At 41.3% G+C, this 25,040-nt stretch overlaps 2 protein-coding genes across 2 annotated transcripts; both read right to left on the bottom strand.

Annotated features, from left to right (window-relative positions):
- Positions 1-1,170: 1,170 nt before the first annotated feature.
- Positions 1,171-2,435, bottom strand: LOC110943644. The gene is made up of 4 exons (XM_022185381.1): positions 2,029-2,435; positions 1,853-1,935; positions 1,508-1,712; positions 1,171-1,399 (listed from the first exon to the last, which is right to left on the bottom strand). The coding sequence occupies exons 1-4, from the start codon at positions 2,433-2,435 to the stop codon at positions 1,171-1,173; spliced, it is 924 nt and encodes a 307-aa protein (XP_022041073.1).
- A 1,293-nt stretch (positions 2,436-3,728) lies between these two features.
- Positions 3,729-7,017, bottom strand: LOC110941352 (glutamyl-tRNA reductase 1, chloroplastic). The gene is made up of 3 exons (XM_022182973.2): positions 6,658-7,017; positions 5,146-5,387; positions 3,729-5,057 (listed from the first exon to the last, which is right to left on the bottom strand). The coding sequence occupies exons 1-3, from the start codon at positions 6,917-6,919 to the stop codon at positions 3,939-3,941; spliced, it is 1,623 nt and encodes a 540-aa protein (XP_022038665.1). The 5' UTR covers positions 6,920-7,017; the 3' UTR covers positions 3,729-3,938.
- Positions 7,018-25,040: the final 18,023 nt, after the last annotated feature.

The following is a 25,040-nucleotide window of genomic DNA, read 5'->3' as shown; positions in this document are numbered from 1 at the left end:
GACTCTCTGTTTCTACGAGGTAGAGGTAAGGCTGTCTACATCTTACCCTCCTCAGACCCTACCTTACCTTTGCTATTGATGGGAGTTACTGAGTATGATGATGATGTAGTACTTTTGAGTAGATAGAAATATATCTTTACTTTTTGTCTTAAAATACTATATGTAAAGTGTAAGATTCTGTTTTATTGTTAACATCTTATTTTACCTGATTCTATGCAAGCTTTATGATGTGTATGTGAACAAAAGACTAGGATATTTGATTGCAAAAGATGACCACCAAACATTACCTTAGACCATTGAAAACAAAAGTTGAAGATGACGTGACACAACTTTTTCTTGGAACTAGTCATCTCCAATAAAGAGTATAAAATTTGAATGCATATATTGTTGCAAAATACATGACCACATGAGAGATAAAGAGACACATTAGTGAAGACGGTGAATCAAAGCTCAACACAAAAAGATTTTTCAGTTCATTCGATTGATTAACATAACGAAAAAACTGTAAGATGAAATGCTTACACCGTTTTAGTCGCCGTTATCATCCACCGGTATAGGTAAATCACAAATGAATCGACCACCATGTTTAAAACATTACCAATATGAGACAAAGATGTTTGCAAATCATCAATCATGCTTCAAAGATGTTGACGAATCGTCCAATCATGCTTAAAAGCCCAACACGAGTTATAAAATCCCAATTACACAATACATACACATTGATGATGTGACAAATCGTCAATCATGCTTTAAAGTATGACTAACGTACACGTGATGTATAAATGACACCTGTGTGTACAAATGAGTAGGATCCTTAAGGTGGAGGTATATTCAATCACCCTAGGGTGTTTGAATGAAATTCGACCCAATAATATTATATCATGTCAACTTCTCATTCCACTCTTCATTTTGCACTCAATCAGGGGTATGGTCAATCACCCTAGGGTGTTTGAGTTATATATTTTTTGTTTTATAGAAATTATTCATAAATAAACAAAACATATTTTAATGTAAATAAAGGTACTTTTAATTAAAAAACGCATTACATAAAAAAAACCTAACTTAAAATATAAAAATAAATTTAAAAAAAACCTAATTTAAAATATAAAAATAAATTTAGAAAAACTAATTTAAAATATAAAAATAAATTAAAAAAAAAACCTAATTTAACTATTCGTCGTCGGAATCCGCTAAAAGGTGGGGTAAATCTTGTTCTCCAAGATGCTCCACAAGATCATATTTTAGTCTATAATGCGTATCTTCATCAATGAGCTCGTTATAAGTAGTGTCTTTGAAAACGGGCTCGACTGGAGGATCCCGAATATGTACCGGTGTAATCGCGTTTCCGTCGTCTTTTAGAATCATATTATGCATAATAATGCATGCATATACGACCATCCTAATTTTTTTAACACTCGTAGCACGCATTGGGCGATGAAGTATATGTCATTTTGCCTTTAAAACACCAAAAGCCCACTCCACGTCTTTTCTTGCCGCCTCGTGTTGCCTCTTGAACTTCTTTTCTTTCACAATGTGAGGATACGAAAATGATTTCACAAACACGGACCAAGTAGGGTAGATTCCATCGGTAAGATAGTATCCACGCTTGTACAAGTGGTTGTTCACGTAAAATGGGCATTTTGGTGCAGTTCCATTTCGCTCAGTAAGAAATAACGGAGATTGTTGGAGCACGTTGATGTCGTTTTGTGAACCTGCTGAACCACAAAAAGCAAGCCAAATTCATAATTCCTGAGAGGCCACCGCCTCGAGCATAACTGTCGGGTGACTGTGACCCCCCTCATATATTGACCCCGCAATTCCGTTGGACACATTCTCCAAACAAAATGTGTACAATCAAGACTACCCAACATCCCAGGAAGGTGACGTTTCTCCTCATGAGCTTGGTACAAGAGCGCAACGTCGTGGCTAGTAGGTCTACGTAAAAACACGGAAGCGTATAAATTACATACCGTTTCGCAAAAATATTCTAGACTTTCTCGGGAAGTCCTTGTGGAAAAATTTAAATACTCGTTGAACTCGTCTGGAGCGTTACCGGTTGCTAGTTGCTTAATCGCCGAAGTAACTTTTTGAATCGATGTAAAACTCTTCCTACCACTAGCATCTGCGGCGTCTTGAAACCACGAGTTATTCGCTTGCACGTCACTCAAAACTTTTAAAAACAACCTTTTGGACATACGAAACCTTTGACGAAAAACCTCTTCGTTGAATACGGGCTCCTCGACAAAATAATCTCTCATAAGGTTTTCGTGACATTTCACTCGATCTCGATGGACAGTTTTCCTTTTTCTCGTGTCTTCCAGTTGAGCGGCTTTGTTAATAAGATTTTGGAAAAAAATTAAACTACTATCGCTCGAGGAAGAATCATCGTCTTCACTAATATCAATTGGAAGGAATAGCGGTGGTATATCATCCATTGAAAAAATAGAAGAAGTGAATTTTTTAAAAAAATAGAGTTGGATGGAGAAAAGTTGTGTGTTTTAAATGGATTGAAAATATGGGTTTTATATAAAAAAAAATCAAACGGTCAAAAAATAACGTTCAAAAAAATGGGAAATCGGTCAAAAACCACATTAATCACTCTCCCCCCTTTTCGGTAAACACTCACCGAATTCCCCACCCTCTCTCCAACTCACCGAACACCCTCAATCGATCGGTATAGTCACCCCCAATCGATCGGTATAGTCACCGATCGGTGACTTATACTCCCCGCACAACTCCCCGCTTATTATACCCTCCACCCTTATACATAAATTATGGAGTTAACTTCCATTTTGCTCCCTGTGATTTGGCTATTTTAATGGTTTTGCCTCAATAGTTTAAAAATAGTCATTTTCCTTCATGATTTTTCTAATTTATTGTCATTTTGCTTCCCATCTCTAACTCCATCCAAAAAATCCATTAGCTAGAAGGGTATTTTGGTAATTTTATAGATAAAAGCAAGGGCATGTAAGTCTTTTCACCTAAATAAACCTATAACTTGTTTATTTACATGTATATAAGTGATTCTTTTCCGATCCCCATCTTTCCAACCACTCTTTTTACCGGCCACCACCATCCACAACCACCTGCAACTACCACCTGCCGACCACGACTACCGCGACTTTTAACTAAACGTTTTAATTGAGTTAGAGCCAGGGAGTAAACTACCGAAACACCCCTACTTTTAATTGAATGTTTTAACTGAGTTAGAGCCAGAGAGCAAACTGGCGACAAAGTCGAAAGATCAGGGAGGAAAATGGTTATTTTTAAACTATTGGAGTAAAACCGTTAAAATGACTAAACCACATGAAGTAAAACAAAAGTTAACTCTAAATTATAATATATGTTGAACTTGAAGATTTCTAATTATCTCCCATCAAGAGTACAAGACTTGCACATATCGTTACAAAATACATAGGAAATAACTGAACTTATTTGTTAAGGTGGTGAACCAAAGCTCTATACACAGACTCTCCGCCCCATTCGACCAAACTAACATCAAAGTGTCCAGACCAAGTGCTTGCATCGTCTTAGTCACTGTTATCGTCTGCTGACTTAGGTCAAATGGATCAACCACCGTGCCAACGGCCCAACAACTCAACCAAGCGGAGAGCCTTTGCGTAAATTTTAGGTTTTAAAATGAAACAAAATTTAAAACTTATGCAACATAATCAATTTTATCGATTCTCATGGTAGCCGAGCGCTGTATTACATACGACGAAACAACATTTGAATATTAATGTATCCTCTTGGTATTATATAGTGACACATCATTAGTTGTTCATAGATACATAACCAATGAATTGATTTTAACATAATAATTATACCGGTTTTTACAATTGAACAAATCAGTTTGCTCATCCATAAGTTTACTCATCACCAAATATAGTGATAGAAAAATATATGAATCAATAACTTCCAACAAAATATGTCAAATATTATACTTGGGACCTCTCCATCTTGGATCGAATTTTCTCTTCTAAAATGGAAATTTCCATCTCGAGTCCAAATATCCGGTTCAACGCGTGCATATTTTCAATTATCTCGTTTAAAAATCGACCTTCAGTCTCATCGCATCTCAGATGCTGCATTGGACCATGAAGTAGCTTGTTTACTATACCTTTACTTAATTCATGTATAGCTTTCTGGTTTTTCTTAGACACGTCACTACCCATTTTCGCTAAACATTTTTCCATTTCACTTGCGCGAATTCTTTCAGCGTACGCCCTGAGTTTCTTAATTGTTGGCACTGTTTCTAAAGAATCTTTCCAAGCTTCAAATTCTCTGACTTCATCTGATATGATCAATTGGGCTTCTTCTGCCTTGCGTAAACGGTCTTTTTTATTCGCTTCCACAACTTCCTTGAGATCATCCACGTTGTAAACTTGGGTTGCTTCCACATCCGAAACACATGATTCCACGTTTCTTGGAACTGATATATCTACGAACAACCTTTGTGTCGGTGCTTTACTCAATGTCTGAACTTGATCTTTAGTAAACAATAAGGTTTCGGAAGCTGTGCAGGTGAAAACAACATCAGAATTCGAAGCACACGACATTAACTCTGAGAAAGGTTGATAGACGATTTCAACATCCTTAAACTCCTCACGTATGGCGGATACTCTATCTTCAGATCTATTCACAACCACCATGTTTTTGCAGCCTTTTGCAACTAAATGTTTGATTACAAGTTTTCCCATTTTGCCAGCTCCAACAACCAACACTCTTACAGAAGCATAAGAGTTTTCTGGAATCTTCATTTGGGCAAGTTCAACAGCTGCTGAACTGACTGAAACCGACCCGGAAGAGATATTAGTCTCGGTTCTGACCCGTTTCCCTACTGTGATTGCATGCTTGAAAAGCCCGCTAATCTTCCTATCAAAACCGGGGACTCCCTGTCCTACTTTTACAACGTGTTTTACTTGAGAAAGAATTTGACCCTCTCCAAGAACGAGGGAATCAAGTCCCGCAGATACTTCAAACAAATGTTTTGTGGCTTCTTTTTCATAAAGCAAGAATTGATGATGACGAATGTCTGAAACAGAAACGCCACTAACCTGCATTTGGAGTGTGTAAGTCTAGGTTTGATTGGTGACGATTATATAGACATAAAGCAGTGTATGCATTTTATTATGCGGTTGGTACCTTTGACATCCATTCGGTGACTTCTTTAACACCGCGATGTTGGGAGAGTGATACGACATATATCTCCATCCTGTTGCAAGTGCTAAGAACAGCGGCTTCTTCTATGTGATTCAAGGCACACAATTCACTAATTGCTTGAGGTAAATCTGCCTCTGGAATGGAAAGTTTCTCACGGATTTCAACTGGTGCTGTGTGGAAACTAAGACCAATCACCATAATACCGCTCTTTTCCTTTGTATATCCTACACAATGCAGAAAAATGTATTATTATAACAGCATAAACAAGTCTTTCAAATTGTAAAAAAAAAACAGTAACGCCTTTCGAAAGAAAGAACATAGAGCTAAGATATTCAAATTGTACAAAGGTCAAAGAACGATGGCATCGCCTAATGAGTTAAGAACAACGAATTAATTGTCAAACTGAAGAAAACTTAACCCCTGTAGGTGTGGTCTCCCTAGTGTTTAGAGAATCATTATACAGGTGATAATTGACTATTACAAATAGATATTAAATAGCATTAACGTAGAAAAATAAATACTTGTTTTAAAAGGTAAACACACACTTTTTCCTTATATCAGCTCAAACTGGAGCATCTAATGAACTACTAATTGCATAAAAAATTTCAAGCTTAATGTCATAAAAAGTAGAACCCCTATCATATAGAAGAATCATTCATACAAATAATTACAGAGTCGTTCATGAAACAATTTCTACACATCAAGGGTATGTTTGGCAAAAGTAGCTGGTGGCTGGTGGCTGGAAGCTGGTAGCTAGTAGCTGTAGCTTTTTAGATATATTTGGTGTTTGGCAGAGTAGTTGGAGCTTTTAATAAAATGTATAAAAGGACCAAAATGGACATAACTAAAAATTTAAAAAGTTTGTGCATTAAAAAGTTCATTATCTTTAGAGGTTAAAATAGTCATTTTTTACCTAAAAGCTTGTATGTCCTTCTAAACGCTACTAGTAGGAGCGTTCAACCAAAAGCTTCAAGCTCCTAACCTAAAAGCTTCAAGCTCCTTCAACCAAACAAGTCTTTTTATTGAGTAGGAGCATTTTCTTAAAAGCTTAAAGCTAGAAGCTCCTAAAAGCTCCATGCCAAACATACACCAAATGTTCATAACACAAATAGATAACGTTCGTTTCGTGGAATGTAATGGAATTGAAATTTGATTTGGAATTTAGGTGTGTTCTTTTCACATAACGAAATGGAATCCGAATGGAATTGGAATGTAGATTTCATTTCTGATGTTATTGTTCAATTCCAATTCTTTCCTTTGTTGAAACGAAATAAAATAAGAAATGAAATCTACATTCCATTAACATTATGTGAAAAACACTACCTCAGGGTTTCAGTTTTCTATCTAACCAACTACCAAACTTCCATTAAATCAATCAATCAATTAATCAGGAATCTACCTAATCCATCACCTCCATCAATTTTAAGCAAAATAATAAAAAATCATAACACAACATTACAAAATTATAACCTAAAACAATAATAAAAAACTCACTTCCGGCAGCAGAGGTCTTAAGCATCTGAAGTGCAGAAACACTAGACGAATTCGACACCGATCGCGGATCCGAATCCGACTGAGCCTGGCATCTGATGTGTCCACATCCTGATCGTCGATCAGAACTCAATGACCTAACAGTAAGCGGCTTAAAATCGACACGAATCCGAGAACCGATAGGAGCAATAGAAGAAGAAGATGCGGTTGAATTAGAATGGAGATTGATGATCATACTGGAATCAGGAAGAAGAGAGCTCGCCATTGAAGGAGCTTGAGAAACCCTAGAAATTTATAAAAATGATGGATGGAACAGGTGGTGTTTGGGTGAAGATATAGAGGGTTAGTTGAATTGATTGGATTATTATTGGAGTGGTGCGACAACTTTGACTGGACCAAAAACTGATCGTTTGGCCCCCACACGCCTGCTTTGAAAGAAATGTTCAGAGTTGGAACGTGGTTATTTGACTTTTTGTCACAGTTGACTATTTTTTATTGGGTCAAGTTTTGGAGTTGAATGGGCTAGTATGAACAATGTTGGATTGGGCTTAAGGTTTAGAGTTAACCGGTTGGGAGAAGGTGGTCAACACCGGTTTTTTTTTTGTCAAACCGGGTTGGGGTTGAACCGGTTATTGGGAAATTTTGGTTTGTGTTGCAACCGGTTTATATTTGGTTAGGGTTTGACTAGTTTCAATGGAGGGGGTTATAAACTGGTTTCGTTTGAGTTAAAAATGGGTTTTGGTTCCCAACTCGGTTCTTTTGTGCACCTCTAACCAGACTCGGTTGTAAGAGCATTCACAATGAAAACCTTAAAAATATGTGAGGGAATTTAGTTATATTATAAGGAATGGTTGTAAGTGTTTTTGAGTGGTTGTGAATTCGTCTGTAAATATATGGGGAAAAAAATCTGGAGAGAAAAAACCTTATAATTTTTTTTAATATTTTTAGAAATGGTTGTGAGTGAAGGAGAGAGAAAATGTAATGATAAAGGTATAAAAATATCATTTATTGAAAATGAGAGAGAAAAAGTAGTTGTTTTTAATGAAAATATATGGAAATGGATAAGGAATTCGTTGCGAATGCTCTAGACAAGCTATCCACTTTGATAATGGAAACAACTACAAATAGAGGTGAGCAAATTAACCGCTGAAGAAACACTGATCTAATTAGGGAGTTAATTAGGATTGGTTTATGTTCCTTTCATAATGGTTAATCTTCTCATGGATATTTGAGCTCCAACTTGATAATCTGATCCTGCAAAACAGAACACCGTTACTCGTTAAGAGGGGAATGTGGGGGTTTCCCTCTTAACCAGGCTCCGGCGTGAGAATAAGCGACTGCTTTGAGAGTAATTAAGTGCTAAGAGTGAGAGTAGAGGGAATCCAATGTTTAACCTGTGGAATGAGGTCTCTATTTATAGCCGGAGAGGTGTAAGGGGTTATGGGCTGATGGGCCTTGGGCCGGAAGCGGACAACAAAACGGATATGCTCTTTGTCTCACTAGCGTCGACCGCTTAGTGGCTTCTAGACGCTCCTCGGTGCTGGCGCACCTTGATTGGAGCCACGTGTCATTGTTGTCGGCCTTGTTGTCCTTCTGTCATCAGCAGACAAGTGGAGATCGTGGGACAGTTGTCTCCGTCCTCTGATTGGTGCCACGTAGACGTCCTTGTGTACTTCTCGTCAGGCGATCGTGGCGCACGATTGACCAGAGCCTGCTGGACGCTCATTGGCCCCTTTTACTGCCACTTGTACCTTGTGTACCACTGTAGGTAGCCGTGCGCTTCCCTACTGTGTGGTTCTTGTTGGACAGCAACTAACCCGCGCGGGGTTAGTATGCTTATTTGTTCCATTGTTTCATGCTAAGTGCTGATATCTGAGCCTCTTGAGGGCCGTGCCTCGCGCGGGGTAGATCAGAACGTGGAGTGTGGCGCGCGAGGATCTTATTAATAAGTTTACTGAAATAAGGAGTATGGTCTCACGCGCAACCTGAGAGGAGGTTTGCGCGACTTTTTGGGACCATACCCCTTCAAGTCCCCCCAGTCCAGTGCTGCACCATGCGCAACGCAAGTGGTTGGAGCTCTGGACTTAATAAAAATAAGAGAAATAAGAGTATAGGGGAAATGTCCTTTTGATCCTGATTGGTGAGGCGCATGTGGAAATTGTTGTTTTCAATGGCGCTGGTACCCAAGCAGGTCTTGAGGGATTTATTGTTTGTCTGGACAGGCGCGCAAGGTTATTGGAGGTGACGTTTAGCTTGCGCGGCTCATGTAACTTTTTCATGAAGTTACTTGTAATTTTTATGGCGGGAAACTTCGAAATTTGAACTTCTGACAGGTTGGTGGGATAAGTCGTTGAGTGCGACGTTTGAGTTGACCTCTGGCACGGATGTCATCATGCCGACTGCGGCGGTTGCACTTCGTGTCAGGAGAGTGAGGCCCACGCGCGCGTGGTAACCGTCACCCCTGGTTTTCCGCTTGACGTGGCAGCCTCTCGTTGGTTAGCCTAGCGGCGAAAGTGGCACGGTTACCCATCGCATTAAATGCGATGGGTATATATAATCGAAGAGAGGTGAGAGGTTCTCACTTCTCTTCGTTGCTTTGTTACTTTCTCTCAAACATCTTCTTTGAATCTTCAAACTTGTTCTTCACATCTTCAAGATTTCTTCAAATCTTCCAAGTTTTTTCCAGAATTTTTCCGATATGAGTGAAGAACATCAAGAAGTTGCTGTTACTGAGGAAGGACCAGTTCCTGTCCTCAGATGGGACCTAGGGCTTTTCGAACAAATCGTTCGGAGCTTCCGATTCCCACCAGAGTGGGATGCCCGGTATCCGGCTCAGGGCCAGACCGCGGCTGATGCACCACCTGGATACATTACCCTATATGAAGATTTCTTTCTTCAGGGTAATTTCAGATTGCCGGCTACAAACTTCATGGGCCACATTCTTCATCATTACAACTTTCATCTATCGCAGATGAGCCCACCTGGGATGGTTAGGGTTCGTCACTTCGAGTTCTTGTGCCATTCTCATGGCATTGAGCCATCTGTGGATAAGTTTCGGGCCTTCTACCAGTTGCAGAGGACGATGGGTTTCTTCTCCTTTGCAAGCCGTGGTGCGGCGAAGAAGATTCTGCTAAACCCCCCGAAGAGTTTCCATGACTGGAAACCTAAGTTCTTCTTCATCCGTGAAGAGGTGTTGCCGATTGCCATGCCCTTCAGGGATTGGACTGAAGCAATACCGAAGGAAGACCTTCCCATTCCGAAGAATGCCCGGTGGTATCAGCAGTTGAACCCAACCCCAAATCGGGTGTTTGGGGAAAACGTTTTAGTGGCGGCTAAGATGAGTGACCAGTGGTCACCCAACAGCAGGGAGGTTCCAGTGTTGAAGATCGGCGATCAAGGTCAGTTATCACCCTTTTTCTTTTTTCAAGTACTTTGCTTTAATTGTTACTTACTTACATTCACGTTTAGAGGCGCAACTGTATCAAGCTGCCTTCTCCACATTTGGTGGTTCCATGGGCGTGCGCCCATTGCGCGATGATGAAGAAAGCTGGTATGACCAGATTAAGGGCAACTTCATGTTTCCGGTTGAAGGTGCCTTTGCTTCGCCGCCAACCGCTACTGAAGGTGCGCAATATCCTAAACCTCGTCCTTTGCGCTCTGTGACTTCTGCTGGGAAAGAGATTCTCTATCTTTCCAGCGAGGAGTCAGTAGGGTCTTCCAACGGCGAGCTAAGTTCGTGGTCTAAAATCTTTGCAGGTGTGTTGCGCGACCTGGGGATTGACCCAGAGGAGAAGAAGAAGAAACCTTTGAAGAAGAAAAAGAAGGTTGATGTTGAAGTGACCAGCAAGGGGTCTGGCACCAGTCGCGCAACTACTGCTGCTGTCAAAGGTACTCTTCGCCTTCGACAACGTGACTTAGATGATTATGTGATAATCAGTGACTCATTTGAAGGCTTGTCGCATATAGCTAAGGCCAAAACTGGTGCAGGCGGCTCAAAGAGCTCTGGGAGCGCGGGTTCTTGTAACCCTGAAGATGATGAGGCGGAAGAAGAAGAAGATGCTGCTGCCCAGCTGTTTGGCAGGAAGAGAGGTAGGAGCGAAACCACGGCTGGTGTGGCTTCCGCGCCTACTGCTGTTGTGCTTCCCGTGGTTGGGAAAACGAGCAACTTGCGCTCGTTGTATAAATTTTCTCCGGGTATGTTCTTTGCTTCTCTTCTTAATACTGTTCTCTTTGCTTAAATGTACTTGCATTATTTGCAGAGATCAAGAAGAAGACCCCTGAGAAGGGTGTCACGTTCAGTGAGGCTGCGTCGAAGAGGCCGAAGATTACCATCAAGTCCTCTGATATTGCTGTTCAGGACGCCGCGAAGGCTGCTGAGGCGCAGCGAAAGGCGGAGGAGAATCAGAATAGAGAAGAAGAAAAGAAGAAGAAGATTGAGGAGGAGAAGAGGAGGAAGGATGAAGAAGAGAGAAAGAGGAAGGAGGAGGAGGAGAGAAAAAGGAAGGCGGAGGAGGAAAGGGTAGCCGAAGCGGCGAAGAAGAGGGCCCTGGAGAAGGAGTTAGAAAAGAAGAAGGCTATGGATCAGCCTGTTAATGTTCAAGGGCCTGAGGTCGCAAAACCTACCCACTCCGCGCATGTCATTACTTCTAAGGGGTCAGGTCGTTTCACCTCTAGCGGCGCGAGCTCTGGTGGAGCTGGGGGTTATAACCCAAATGTGATTGGGGCGAAGGACACCGTTGGTGATATCTATTATAAAACTTATAATGAAGAAGAACACGGTGATGCTCCTCATCAAGCCCCCTGGAACTTAAAACAGAAAGATACCTTCCATGAGTTCGGCCCTTGCCGCGAGTGGTTCTTGAACTCGTTTACTCCTGCAGAGGTCAATCGGCAAAGGGCGAAGCCCCATGAATTGTTATATCGCACCTTTATACTTGGAGAGGCCAACGCTCGTGCTGCCAATCACCAGATAGTTCGCGAATGGCGAACAATGGTTAGAGAGCGCGCCGACTGGGAGGGTTATCGTGAGCGCACGTTAAAACGCATTGCTGAGTTTGAAAAGTCCAAGGCTGCTTTTGATGAGGAGAGAGCCAAATTTGAAGCCGATAAGAAGGCCGAAGAATGGGGCCGCGAGGGCCTGCAAAAGAAACTCCACAATGTTGAGGAGCAACTGGCCAAGGAGAAGGCCGAGTTCAAACGTATCTGCGCCCAGGACAACGAGCGCGCCTACGCGGCTCGACAGAAGATTGTTGATCTTGAGGCCAAAGTTGCTGATTTGACATCGAAGGTAGAGGAGGCGCATGGTGAGAAGGCTGCCAAGCAGCAGATGGAGGTTAGTTTATTTGTTTTCATTTATTCTTGCTATGTTGTTAACAAACTGGCCTAAGTTGTTTTGTCGATTTCCAGGTTGAGTTATCTGAGGCCAAGGTGCAGCTGTCCAGCAAGGACAGAGATCTCCACGCCAAGGACGCTGAGATTGCGGAGCTCAGTCGCTTGAACGAGCAAATCGACAGATGTGAGTCGTTGGAGATCGACCTGGAGGCCGAGAAGGTTAAGGCTGCTACAGCTGAGGAGGCGCGTGCTGTTAGCACTGCCGCGCTTAACGTGGCTCAGACCAACTACTCCGAGGCCCAAGGCATCGTTGATACGCTTGTCTCGGAGGCTGAATGGATGCGCACTCGTGGAGTAGTGCTGGTAAGTTTGTACTTCTGTCTTTTATGTTTCCATCTTGCTAAGGGTTGTCCTTAATGCTCTTCCTTTGTTGAAGGTTGCCAACTCCATCTTAAATGCTGGCGAGCTAGATCGCGCCGTTGCTGCTCTCACGGATGCGGCGCGTGCGGTCGGTCATCGAGGAGGTTACTTGGAATGTGCCAGTCACGTTGAGCAGATGCTAGGGCAAGAATTTGATGTAAGCCATTGCTCGGTGACTGAACATGCTGATGCTGCGCTTGCACATGCTGAAAACTCGTATGACAACCTTACCTTGCCTATCATGGATCTGGTTGTGGAATCTTTGAAGAAAGACGACTGGTGTCAGCGTCTTAAAGCAGTCCTCGATCCACCAGTTACCGTCGAATTATCCGATGAAGAACCAGCTGGTGATGACGGTGGAGATGGTGATGATGATGGCAACGATGACGATGGTGAGGATGACGGAGATGATGATGGTGATCGACGCGATGAATAGAATAGGTTGTTGAATAGGTTGTTGGTAGGCGTTTGTGCCTTGTAATTGTCTTTTGCAACTTGATTGTAAATGCTGCGCTGTTGCGCAAGTTTATTATATGAATCGTTTTCGTTTTTTCCGTTGCAATTATTGCATTGCTGTCAAAACTTAGGTTAAATTAGCTCGAATAAATGGAAGCGTCTTTTAAGTAAAAGGTGACCGCCCGGTCTCGCGCTTTGTTCGCGGAGGACCTTGGAGGCGGTTCTTGTCGACAAATTTTTAAAATGCTGGAGTGTTTTCGCGCTAATCAAAAGTTTAGCATGCATTTGTAACGAAAAAATGTGATAGAAAAACATGTCGTATGTTTTCATTAAGTCTGGAATGGCCGCGTAGGCCTTCATACATTAACTGCTAATGGCGTATAGCCGACATAGGAAAGTAAAAACGGGCGCAAGGCCGAAGTAAGTTACATATAACATTTGCGCAGTTGTTGCGCGTTCCATGTTCGTGGTAAGATGTGGCCATCTAGGGTGTGTAACTTATAGGCCCCTTTGCCCAGGACCTCGTGGATCAGATATGGGCCTTCCCATTTAGGTGCCAACTTCCCTGGGCGTTCTGCATTTGACGCTTCATTGTCGCGAAAGACGTATTCCCCTGGAGTGAAGGTACAAATGCGGACCCTTGTGTTGTAGTACCTTTCCAGCTGGGTCTTGTATTTGGCTTCTCTGATTCGCGCGATTTCGCGCCTTTCTTCTAACAGGTCCAAGTCAAGGCGTCTCTCCGTTTCATTAACGACTGTGTTGACCGCTGTCATGCGTGGTGAGGGTAGGCCAATCTCCGCCGGGATAACCGCCTCTGAACCATAGACTAGGCTAAAAGGGGTCTCGCCGGTACTCGTTTTAGGCATGGTGCGATGAGCCCATAAGATGCTCGGGAGCTCATCGACCCATCCTCGTCGCCTTGTCCCCAATCTGGCCTTTATTCCTTCGACAATGCATTTGTTCACGCTTTCCACTTGTCCGTTGCCTTGGGGGTGCGCAACAGATGTGAAAGTGTGTTCAATTTTCATCTCCTTCATCCACTTCTTGAGATCTTCCGATGCAAAGTTGGTGCCATTGTCAGTTACAATTTTGAGCGGGAGGCCAAATCTGCATATAATGTGCTCCCAGATGAACTTGCGCACAATCATAGCTGTGGTGGATGCAAGGGCTTTGGCCTCCACCCACTTTGTGAAGTAATCGACAGCCACTATGATGAATTTTACGGCGCCGGGAGCATCCGGGAAGGGTCCCACCATGTCAATTCCCCACTGCTGGAAAGGCCATGCAGTGGATACAGGGATAAGATCGTTCTTAGGGCGCAGTGTTTTTGGAGAATGCCTCTGACAAGAGTCACATTTGCGGATCTCCGTCAGTGCGTCGACATGCATACCAGGCCAGTAGTAACCGGCGCTCATGATCTTCGCGACAACCATCCGTGGTCCGGAGTGAATGCCGCAGATCCCCTCATGGATCTCCCTTATCAGGTAGTTCGCATCCTGGGGGTCCACACAGCGCAGTAGTGGCCCCAGGAAGGATTTTCGGTACAAAATACCGCCGTTCATTTCATAGTGTAGGGCTTTGTTTTGGATCTTCCTCGCTTCCGCTTTGTTTTCAGGGAGTACCCCTTCTTGCAAGTACTGGATTATCGGGGTCATCCATGAAGGTTGGCCCGTTTCGATCACGTTCACTTGTCGCAGCAGCACCGATGGATTCTTGAGTACCTCTATCCTTACATCTTTGGCAAGATGTTGAAAGGAAGTTGAGGCAAGCTTGCTCAAGGCATCAGCTGGCTTGTTTTCGGAGCGATTGATGTGTATAACCTTGTGAGATTTGAATTGTTGGAGCAATTCTTTCGCTTGTTCCAGATACAAAGCCATGACTTCTCCCTTCGCGTCGTATATGCCATTTACTTGACTGGCTATTAGGAGTGAGTCAACATGTGCGCGCAAGCTTTTGGCTCCCATTTTGATGGCGAGGCGTAAGCCTGCCAGAAATGCTTCGTACTCAGCCTCGTTGTTGGTGTTTTTGAAGTCCAACTTAATGGCGTAAGTAAACTCGTGATTCTCTGGGCTCACTAGGCGCAATCCTGCTCCCGCGCCATCTCATTTGATGCCCCATCGGTGTAAAGCATCCAAGTCTCATCCGTTGCATCTTTCTCGGGAGTCTCTATCAGCTCGCACTCCTTGATTTTATCGGCCGGCACTTCTGTGATGAAGTCGGCTAGGACCTGACCCTTAATGGCTGGGCGTGGCCTGTACAAGATGTTATGGCCTCCCAGTTCAATGGCCCATTTTGCCAACCTGCCTGATGTCTCAGGCTTCTGTAGTATAGTGCCGATGTGGAAGTTTGTAAGCACGGTTATCACATGGCCTGTGAAGTATCGGCGCAGCCTTCGGGAGGCGTGTAATAGCGCAAGAACCAGCTTTTCCATTGTGGAATATCTTGTTTCTGGGTCAGTGAGTACCCTGCTGACATAATAGATCGGGGTTTGTACTCCGTTTCTGTCGACCAATAATACTGACCCTACTGCCTTATCCGAGGAGGACAAGTACAGTACGAGGGGCTCTTTTTCAAATGGTGCAGTCAGGGTAGGGAGTTCGATCAGACACGCTTTCATTTGTTGAAAAGCTGTTTCGGCCTCCGGGGTCCATTTGAACTCTTGTTTCTTCACACAATTGCGCAACGTGCTAATGAAGGGATACGACTTTGCGGCGTGATTGGAGAGAAAACGATTAAGCGCGGCCAGTCGGCCGGCCAGTCGTTGCATTTCTTTGATGTTTCGCGGTGAGGGCATTCGTTCTATAGCTTGTACTTTCTCTGGATTCACCTTGAAACCGCCGTTTGTGACAATGAAGCCTAGAAACTTCCCTTCTTCCATGCCAAAAGAACACTTGGCTGGATTTAGCTTCATATTTACGTTGCGCAATGAGTTGAACGTTTTTTCGATGTCTTTCAACATTTGGTCCTCCTCGGGACTTTTAACCACTAGATCATCGATGTAAACCTCAATATGCTTTCCGATGTCACCTGCGAAGGTCTTGTCCATCAAGCGTTGATATGTCGCGCCTGCATTCTTCAGGCCGAAAGGCATCTTTGTGTAGCAGAAGATTCCAAGATCATTTCTGAACGCTGTCTTGTCTTCATCCTCTAGCTTCATCTGAACTTGATGGTATCCTTTGTAGCAATCCAAAAAGCACTTCCATCGGTATGGCGCGAGAGAATCTATTTTTTTATCGATCTCAGGCAAGGAATAGCAATCCTTTGGGCACGCCTTGTTGAGATCGGTGTAATCTACGCACATGCGCCATCCGCCGTTTGACTTTTCGACCATCACTGGGTTCGCAACCCAACTCTGATATCTTACCTCTCGCAAGATCCCGGCTTTGAGCAGCTCACATACTTGCTCGTTCATTGCTTTCGTCTTGTCTGCTCCTAGGCTGCGCCTTCTTTGGACCTTTGGCTCGACAGAGGGGTACGTGTTTAAGCAATGCTCGGTGATGTTGCGCGGGACACCGGTCATGTCTGCCGGGGTCCAGGCAAATATATCCATGTTTCGAAACAATAATTGCTTTAAACGTGTTCGGATGTCTGACGAAATGGCGTGGCCGATTGTCACAGTCTGTTCTGGGTATTTGCGGTTCAAAACCCATTTCTCTGGCTCGGTCGTGGAGACCTTCGCCGCTTTCGTGGGGCGCATTTCGTCGGTTGACATCACTTCCTTTTTCGCATAGATGATTGCCACTCCTGTTTTGGTTGGGAACCCTATTTCAGAATGGGGCGTTGAGGTTACCATGTTTAACTCGCCCTGGGTGTAACAACTCTCATTAAAATTAATAATTAGAATGGTAATTAGCTATTAAGAAAACCCTAATTGAGATACCCAAGTAATTCTGCACTAACCCTAAAATTTCCAGAACAATCAGAATCAGGATCAGGGCCCCTAAAACTCAGGGGGGGATAAACCCTAGCCAACGATTATCCTCATAACTAATTATAAAATTCGAAAATTTAAAAACTGTCGACACAGCAAGCCTACATGCACGAAGGGCTACTCTATGAAAGTAGGGTGATCACTCGCGTAGTGCGACGCCTATAGGGGTACCCCCTCGCGCTACGCGACGGTGACAAAATTCAGGTATAAATAGAGGGGGTTGCGACTTGAATTCTGCTGAAGATTCGACGTTAAAATTCGAATTATACACTGAGTTATAATAGAAATCGTTCACACACACACTAATATCGAATCGCTGCCGCAGAACAGGGTAATTACTCGATCGCTATTACGATTCAGTTTCCGGGATCAATATACCCAAAGAATGTCTAAGTGCCGCCCACATTGGGCTATGCTTTGTCATTTGTCGGTAATCCGATAAATGAGTTGAAGCATTGTACTTTGTCGTTGTCGATAATTCGATAATGAGTTAAAGTACTATACTTTGTCGTTTGTCATTTTGATAAATGAGTTGAAGTATTGCACTTGGTCATTCATTGCGAGTATTTGGTCTCGGGAAATTATCGTAACTGCTGTATTGATCACTAACTCTGTTTTGTGTGCCTTATTGTGAAATTAGGTTAACAGGGATAAAATCATATTCTGTCAGTACTAAATCTGCAATGTGAGTCATTCTCTTTTTATTAATTGTTTTACAATACTCCAAATCATTTTCCAAAAGTTATAATTACAGTGATTAAGTTTATGTAATCACCAAATTACAGCCGGTATGTGGGGTATTGTGCACAGTATTGTTATCATTGTTTCCTTCACATTAGGTGGGCGAGCCTAATTGTGACATACGTCACTCATTGGGCCAGCCAATGGTGATATGACCACAGTCACAGAGCTGGTCTGTGACAAATACCTATTCTTGAAATGTTGGTTGATAATAAACATATGTAAAAACTCTTAATACTGTGAATTATAGCAAATGTGTCATTTTCAGTAAAATGAATGATTCACTCAGTATTTCCCCGCTGACAAAATCTTTTTCAAACATGTTTCAGGTGATCTGCTGTAAATCAGGAAAAGTGCTGAGGAGCATTTCAAGCTTAAAATAGTGGCTCAATATAAAATGAATAAAGATGTTTTAAAATAAGAATTTATCACTAAACTTATGTATTGTAAATTATCGGGGTTTTATCCCGAATTGTGAAATAAAAATAATCGGGAAAAATTTAGCTTTACAACGATCCTGATGTTCAAAATTTTCCGCTGCAATAACTCAATTAAACAAATATCACGGGGTTTCTGTCCCACGGCTCCGGAAACGGGTCAAACCGGGTCGGGGGCCGTGACAGAAACAAGGTGGTATCAGAGCCACTGAGTTAAGCTAATTAAGTATTTAAACGATACTTAATTTTCCTGATTACTATTATGTGATTATGTGTTTATGTGCTTTTAATTGATTATTGTTAGTTACAGTATGCAAGATATCTATCTTAAACTAGATAGATCAATTTACGAGAAAGGAAGTTCGTCTAAAACTAAAATTTCAAAGCTCCCTACGATTCCTGAGGAAGGAATATTTGTGCAAAAAGCGAACTATGAAAATCCGCTTTCTCCTAGAAAAAGGAGTATGATTATTAAGAAAAGTAAGGAGCAAATCAGAGAAAGGAAAATTAAAAAGGAAACCCAGGATTTAATCGATAAATCACCTTGGGAAGATAAACTCGATGAAAAATGAGCAAATTTATATATGCTAGCCACTGTGGCAGAACATGCAAATCTTTAAAGATGCCCTAGAATTTGCAAGCAGTACTTCCCAATAAGTAAATAAATAAAAGTGAAATAAATTTGAGTGTGTTTTCCTGTATTTTGTACAAATAGTGTGCAATAACACTTCCATGTTATTTGTTAAACTTTGTTCCAAAGTTTTAACTTGATATTTTATGCATTTTGCATATATGCTACACAACATGAACGAGATATCTGAAGCTTTTCAGAACCTCAATCTGTACCCAGTGAACATAGAAGTTTCTCATGAATTCACGGGATATCTTGCTGATGTGGACCAACCTGTAAAACTCCCTACTCCACCAGTGACCAAACCAAAAAGGAGGCCAAAGAAAAATTATGTATGGGGAAGCCGTATACGTAAAGAAAAAGTCAGTTACAAAAACCCCTAAAAGTAGTAAACCTTTAGACAAAGGAAAAGCGATTGTAATCCAGGAAAACCCTAATCCGCAAGAACAAGAAACTGAAGCTAATAATGAGGTTAGGCAAATGGAGGAGCAGTTCGATCAGTATTCTCAGGAAATAGAAATAGAAATAGGGCAAGGTTCTAACCCAACCCAGGTAGAAATTGGAGAAAGTTCTAATCAAACCAAAAGAGTTACTTTTCAGGATCAGATAGATATTTTACTAGAAAAATGTGAAACTATGCAACCTGCCAGTCCGGGTATTTTTACTTATCCTATCGAAAACCCAATTCCTATGAATTTTGCACCAACCATCGCTGAACCAATAGTCCATAACCAACCTGTAGAAATGGAAGAATGGTGGACCAACGATTGGCAATTTCAAAATATTGTCAATAACGCTTACTCATTTCTTCCACAGTTCGACCCAGAACCCCTACCTAATCCACCAATGAGCAATGAGAATTTGGCTGAACTTCGCCATTTCAGTGAAGAGTTGATGGATGCAGGGAATAGAATTAGGGAAATAGGGGGACAGATTGCCTGGAAATATGACGAGAGGGAATTACGTTTCTAGAATAACAACTAGGAGGATGGGAAAGTTATCTTTGTATAATAGTAAAAGTAAATAGTGAAACCAGTTGTAACATAACGAATAAAACGTTGTAAAATATCGGTGTGTATTGATGCATACTATACTGATATGAAATGCAATCGAGAAATCGATAATTTTGGGCTTTATGTGTTATAACTTGTTTAATGATTTGTATAAGTTGTTAATTGCTAATTATTCATAATAACTTATCATCAGATGGCAAATAACGATAACGAACCAGTAAATGAAGTTAATCAATCGGAGCAACACCCAGAAGATCAATATATGACCAAACAAGATATTGAAAATATGGTTGCCCAAGGCATAGCCAATGCAATTCCAATGTTCGTTGCTGCTATGAAAAATCCAAACGATCCACAACATATTGTTCCTAGTAAACATACCATCGAAGATAATTACAGTAACAGTATAAACGGGGGCAATGATCATATAAATCATGACAATGAATCTCAGCACACGCAGCGCCCTAAGAAACGAAAGGCTGCAACACCTGGTTGCACTTTCAAAGAATTTCTTTCTTGTAAACCCGCTGAATTTGCAGGCAACGAAGGAGCAACTGCAACACTGCAATGGTTAGAGAAAACCGAAGCAGTAATTGCAATAAGTAAATGTGCTGACAAAGATCAAGTCATGTATGCCTCAAATCTGTTTAAGGAAGGAGCACTAGAATGGTGGAACACAGTGCTACAAGCAAAAGGAAGACGAGAGGCTTATGCCATGACTTGGGAAGAATTTAAGAATCTTGTCGAAAGAAAATTTTGTCCTGAGTATGAAAAAGAACAGATGGCAAATAAGTTCCTCAATCATCGAATGACCGGAGTAGATTGTCGTGGTTATACTTCGACATTCTTCGAATATGCGAGAGTGGTACCTAACCTGGCTTCGCCAGAACCAGTACTCATTTCTCGATATATTTGGGGATTAATTAGTGAAATTCGCAATATCGTTAAAGCTGCGAGACCTCGCACTATTGACGATGCAGTGGAATTAGCTAATACCTTAACCAATGAACTAATACGCACACGAGAGGAAGATAGGAAGAAGGAATTAGCTCAGAAAATTACCCAAGGATTCAGGATGGGTAATAGTAGTAATTTCAAGAAAAGGGGAACAGGGCAATCTTCAACTGTGCCATTCTGCAAAATTTGCAAAAAGAGACATTTTGGAAAATGTAATAGAATTTGCAATTTTTGCAAAACAACCGGACATCGGGAAGAAAACTGCAGAAAGAAATCCATAATTTGTTACAATTGTGGAGAAGCTGGACATATCAAACCAGAGTGTCCTAAGTTAATCAACCCAGCAGACAACAAACCCAAGGCAACTGAAGGAACTACTAAGAAGAATGTTAGAGCATTTCAGCTGACTACTCAAGAAGCAGAACTCATTCCGGATGTGATCGCCGGTACGTTTTTTGTCCACAACGTCTATGCAAAAGTATTATTTGACTCTGGTGCGAACCAAAGTTTTATAAATACTTCCTTCTGTCAAGCTCTTAAGTTACCATTAACTACAGTTAGGCAGATCTTTACAGTCGAAACTGCAGATGGAAATTCCATAGAAATTAATCAGGTTTTGCAAAAAGTAGAAATAAAACTTTCAGGTCATAAGTTTGTTGCAAACCTATTGCCTATGAAATTAGCTGAGTTTGATGTTGTGTTAGGAATGGATTGGTTAATAGCCAACCATGCTCAAATCATATGTGATAGAAATTCTATAGAAATTCAAGCACCTAATGGAGAGGTAATTAAGATTTCAGGAGATAAACCTCGGAAACCATTGAAGTTCATATCAGTAATGAAAGTTGCTAATTATGAACGAAACCAAGGAATAGTATATATGATTTCCGTAATCATTTGTGCTAAAGGTAAAGAACTCAAGGAAATTCCTGTAGTCTCAGAATACCCAGATGTATTTCCAGAAGATTTACCTGGATTGCCACCAGAGAGAGAGGTAGAATTTAGGATTCATCTAATTCCAGGAACTACACCGATAGCCAAGGCACCTTATCGATTAGCTCCTACCGAAATGCTAGAATTGAAAAAGCAATTAGATGAATTACTAAGCAAGGGATTTATACAACCTAGTTCATCCCCTTGGGGTGCACCAGTGTTGTTTGTGAAAAAGAAAGATGGATCAATGAGAATGTGTATTGATTATAGAGAGTTGAATAAGGTCACAATTAAGAATCGGTACCCATTACCTAGGATTGATGATCTTTTCGATCAATTACAAGGAGCTAGGTATTTCTCTAAGATAGATTTAAGATCCGGATATCATCAGTTGAAAGTTCAAGAAGAAGACATACCTAAAACTGCTTTCAGAACTAGGTATGGTCATTATGAGTTTACAGTCATGCCCTTTGGATTAACCAATGCCCCAGCTGCATTCATGGACATGATGAACAGAATCTGTAAACCATATTTGGATAAATTTGTGATCGTATTCATTGACGATATACTCATTTATTCCAAAAGTCAAGTTGAGCATTGTGAACACTTGCATGCACTCTTAACTCTGTTAAGAAAAGAAAAGTTGTACGCTAAATTCTCGAAATGCGAATTCTGGCTGCAAGAAGTGCAATTCTTAGGCCACATGGTGAATCACGAAGGTATTCACGTAGATCCTGCTAAGATCGAAGCAATTACCAACTGGAAGGTTCCACAAACTGCAATGGAAATTAGAAGTTTTATAGGTTTAGCCGGTTATTATAGACGGTTTATTAAGGATTTTTCCAAGATAGCCGTACCATTAACTAAGTTAACCTGTAAAGCCACTAAATTTGAGTGGGGACCAAAGCAAGAAGAAGCCTTTAGAATCTTAAAGCAGAAATTAACCAATGCGCCAATCTTAGCCTTACCAGAAGGAACGGAAGATTTTGAAGTATACTGTGATGCTTCAAAATTAGGATACGGATGTGTGTTGATGCAACGCAAGAAGGTAATCGCGTATGCCTCTAGACAATTGAAAAAGCATGAAGAAAACTATACGACTCATGATTTAGAACTAGGAGCCATAGTTTTTGCCCTTAAGATTTGGAGACATTATCTGTATGGAAGTAAATTTACTGTCTATACAGATCATAAGAGTTTAAGGTATATATTCGGGCAAAAAGAGTTAAATATGAGGCAAAGAAGATGGATGGAAGTCCTGAGTGATTACGACTGTGATATTCAATATCACGAAGGAAAAGCCAACGTAGTAGCAAATGCCTTAAGTCGTAAGTATCATGAAAAACAAAGGCGAGTTCGTGCTCTTAGAATAAATCTACAAGTAGATTTACGGGAACAAGTGAAAGAAATCCAGAAAACGGCAATCAAGGACGATGCTGAAGGAATGAAAGGTTACCTAAAAGAATTAGAACAAGGAAATGATGGAATTTGGAAATTTCACCAAAGCAGAATTTGGGTACCTAAACAAGGAAATTTAAGATCGAAAATCTTAGAAGAAGCTCATAAATCTAGGTATACTGTACACCCAGGAAACAATAAGATGTACCAAGATTTAAGGAAAAATTTCTGGTGGATAGGAATGAAAAAGGACATAGCTGAATATGTATCTAAGTGTTTAACTTGTTCACAAGTTAAAGCAGAACACCAGAAACCCTCAGGCTTACTGCAACAATTAGAAATGCCGGTATGGAAATGGGAACTCATAACAATGGACTTTGTTACTAAGTTGCCCAAAACCAGAAAAGGTAATGATGCTATTTGGGTAATCGTGGACCGATTAACCAAATCCGCTCATTTTCTACCAATAAAAGAAACCTTTAGCATGGAAAGATTAGCCAAGCTGTATGTGGATGAGATAGTATCCTTACATGGAGTCCCGCTCTCCATTGTATCGGATAGAGATAGTCGTTTTACCTCCCGATTTTGGACAAGTTTCCAAGAATCAATGGGAACTCGACTCAATCTAAGTACCACATATCATCCACAAACCGACGGACAAAGTGAAAGGACGATCCAAACTCTGGAAGACATGCTCCGAGCATGTGTAATTGACTTTGGAGGTAATTGGGATAACCATTTACCATTAATTGAATTCTCCTATAACAATAGTTATCATTCAAGTATTGAAGCCGCCCCATTCGAGGCACTATATAGACGCAAGTGCAGAACACCCGTATGTTGGGCAGAAATAGGAGAAAGTCAATTATCAGGTCCAGAAATCGTACAAGAAACCACAGACAAGATAACACAAATCAAGGAAAGATTGAAAACAGCCAGAGATCGCCAGCAGAGCTATGCAGACAATCGTCGCAAACCACTTGAATTCCAAATAGGAGACAAAGTACTACTAAAAGTATCTCCTTGGAAAGGTGTTGTAAGATTCGGTAAGAAAGGGAAACTGAGTCCCCGATATGTTGGACCATTTCCAGTGATTCAACAAATCGGACCAGTTGCTTATCGCTTACAACTACCAGAAGAACTAGCTGGAGTACATGATGTATTTCATGTATCCAATCTCAAGAAATGTTTATCAGACGAATCCCTGGTAGTACCTCTTCAAGATATAGAGGTGAACGAAAAATTAAAGTTTATAGAGAAACCACTACAGATCGAAGATAGAAAAGTCAAGTTTCTCAAACACAAACGACTGGTATTGGTCAAAGTCAAATGGAATTCAAAAAGAGGACCAGAATACACTTGGGAACTGGAATCAGAAATGAAGCGCAAGTATCCTCATCTATTCCAGTGAATCTCGAGGACGAGATTTTTCCTAAGGTGGGGAGGATGTAACAACTCTCATTAAAATTAATAATTAGAATGGTAATTAGCTATTAAGAAAACCCTAATTGAGATACCCAAGTAATTCTGCACTAACCCTAAAATTTCCAGAACAATCAGAATCAGGATCAGGGCCCCTAAAACTCAGGGGGGGATAAACCCTAGCCAACGATTATCCTCATAACTAATTATAAAATTCGAAAATTTAAAAACTGTCGACACAGCAAGCCTACATGCACGAAGGGCTACTCTATGAAAGTAGGGTGATCACTCGCGTAGCGCGACGCCTATAGGGGTACGCGACGGTGACAAAATTCGGGTATAAATAGAGGGGGTTGGGACTTGAATTCTGCTGAAGATTCGACGTTAAAATTCGAATTATACACTGAGTTATAATAGAAATCGTTCACACACACACTAATATCGAATCGCTGCCGCAGAACAGGGTAATTACTCGATCGCTATTACGATTCAGTTTCCGGGATCAATATACCCAAAGAATGTCTAAGTGCCGCCCACATTGGGCTATGCTTTGTCGTTTGTCGGTAATCCGATAAATGAGTTGAAGCATTGTACTTTGTCGTTGTCGATAATTCGATAATGAGTTAAAGTACTATACTTTGTCGTTTGTCATTTTGATAAATGAGTTGAAGTATTGCACTTGGTCATTCATTGCGAGTATTTGGTCTCGAGAAATT

The sequence above is a fragment of the Helianthus annuus genome, chromosome 3 (genome assembly GCF_002127325.2).
Source record: "Helianthus annuus cultivar XRQ/B chromosome 3, HanXRQr2.0-SUNRISE, whole genome shotgun sequence".
Lineage (NCBI taxonomy): Eukaryota > Viridiplantae > Streptophyta > Magnoliopsida > Asterales > Asteraceae > Helianthus > Helianthus annuus.
This window is presented reverse-complemented; position numbering and strand designations above follow the sequence as displayed.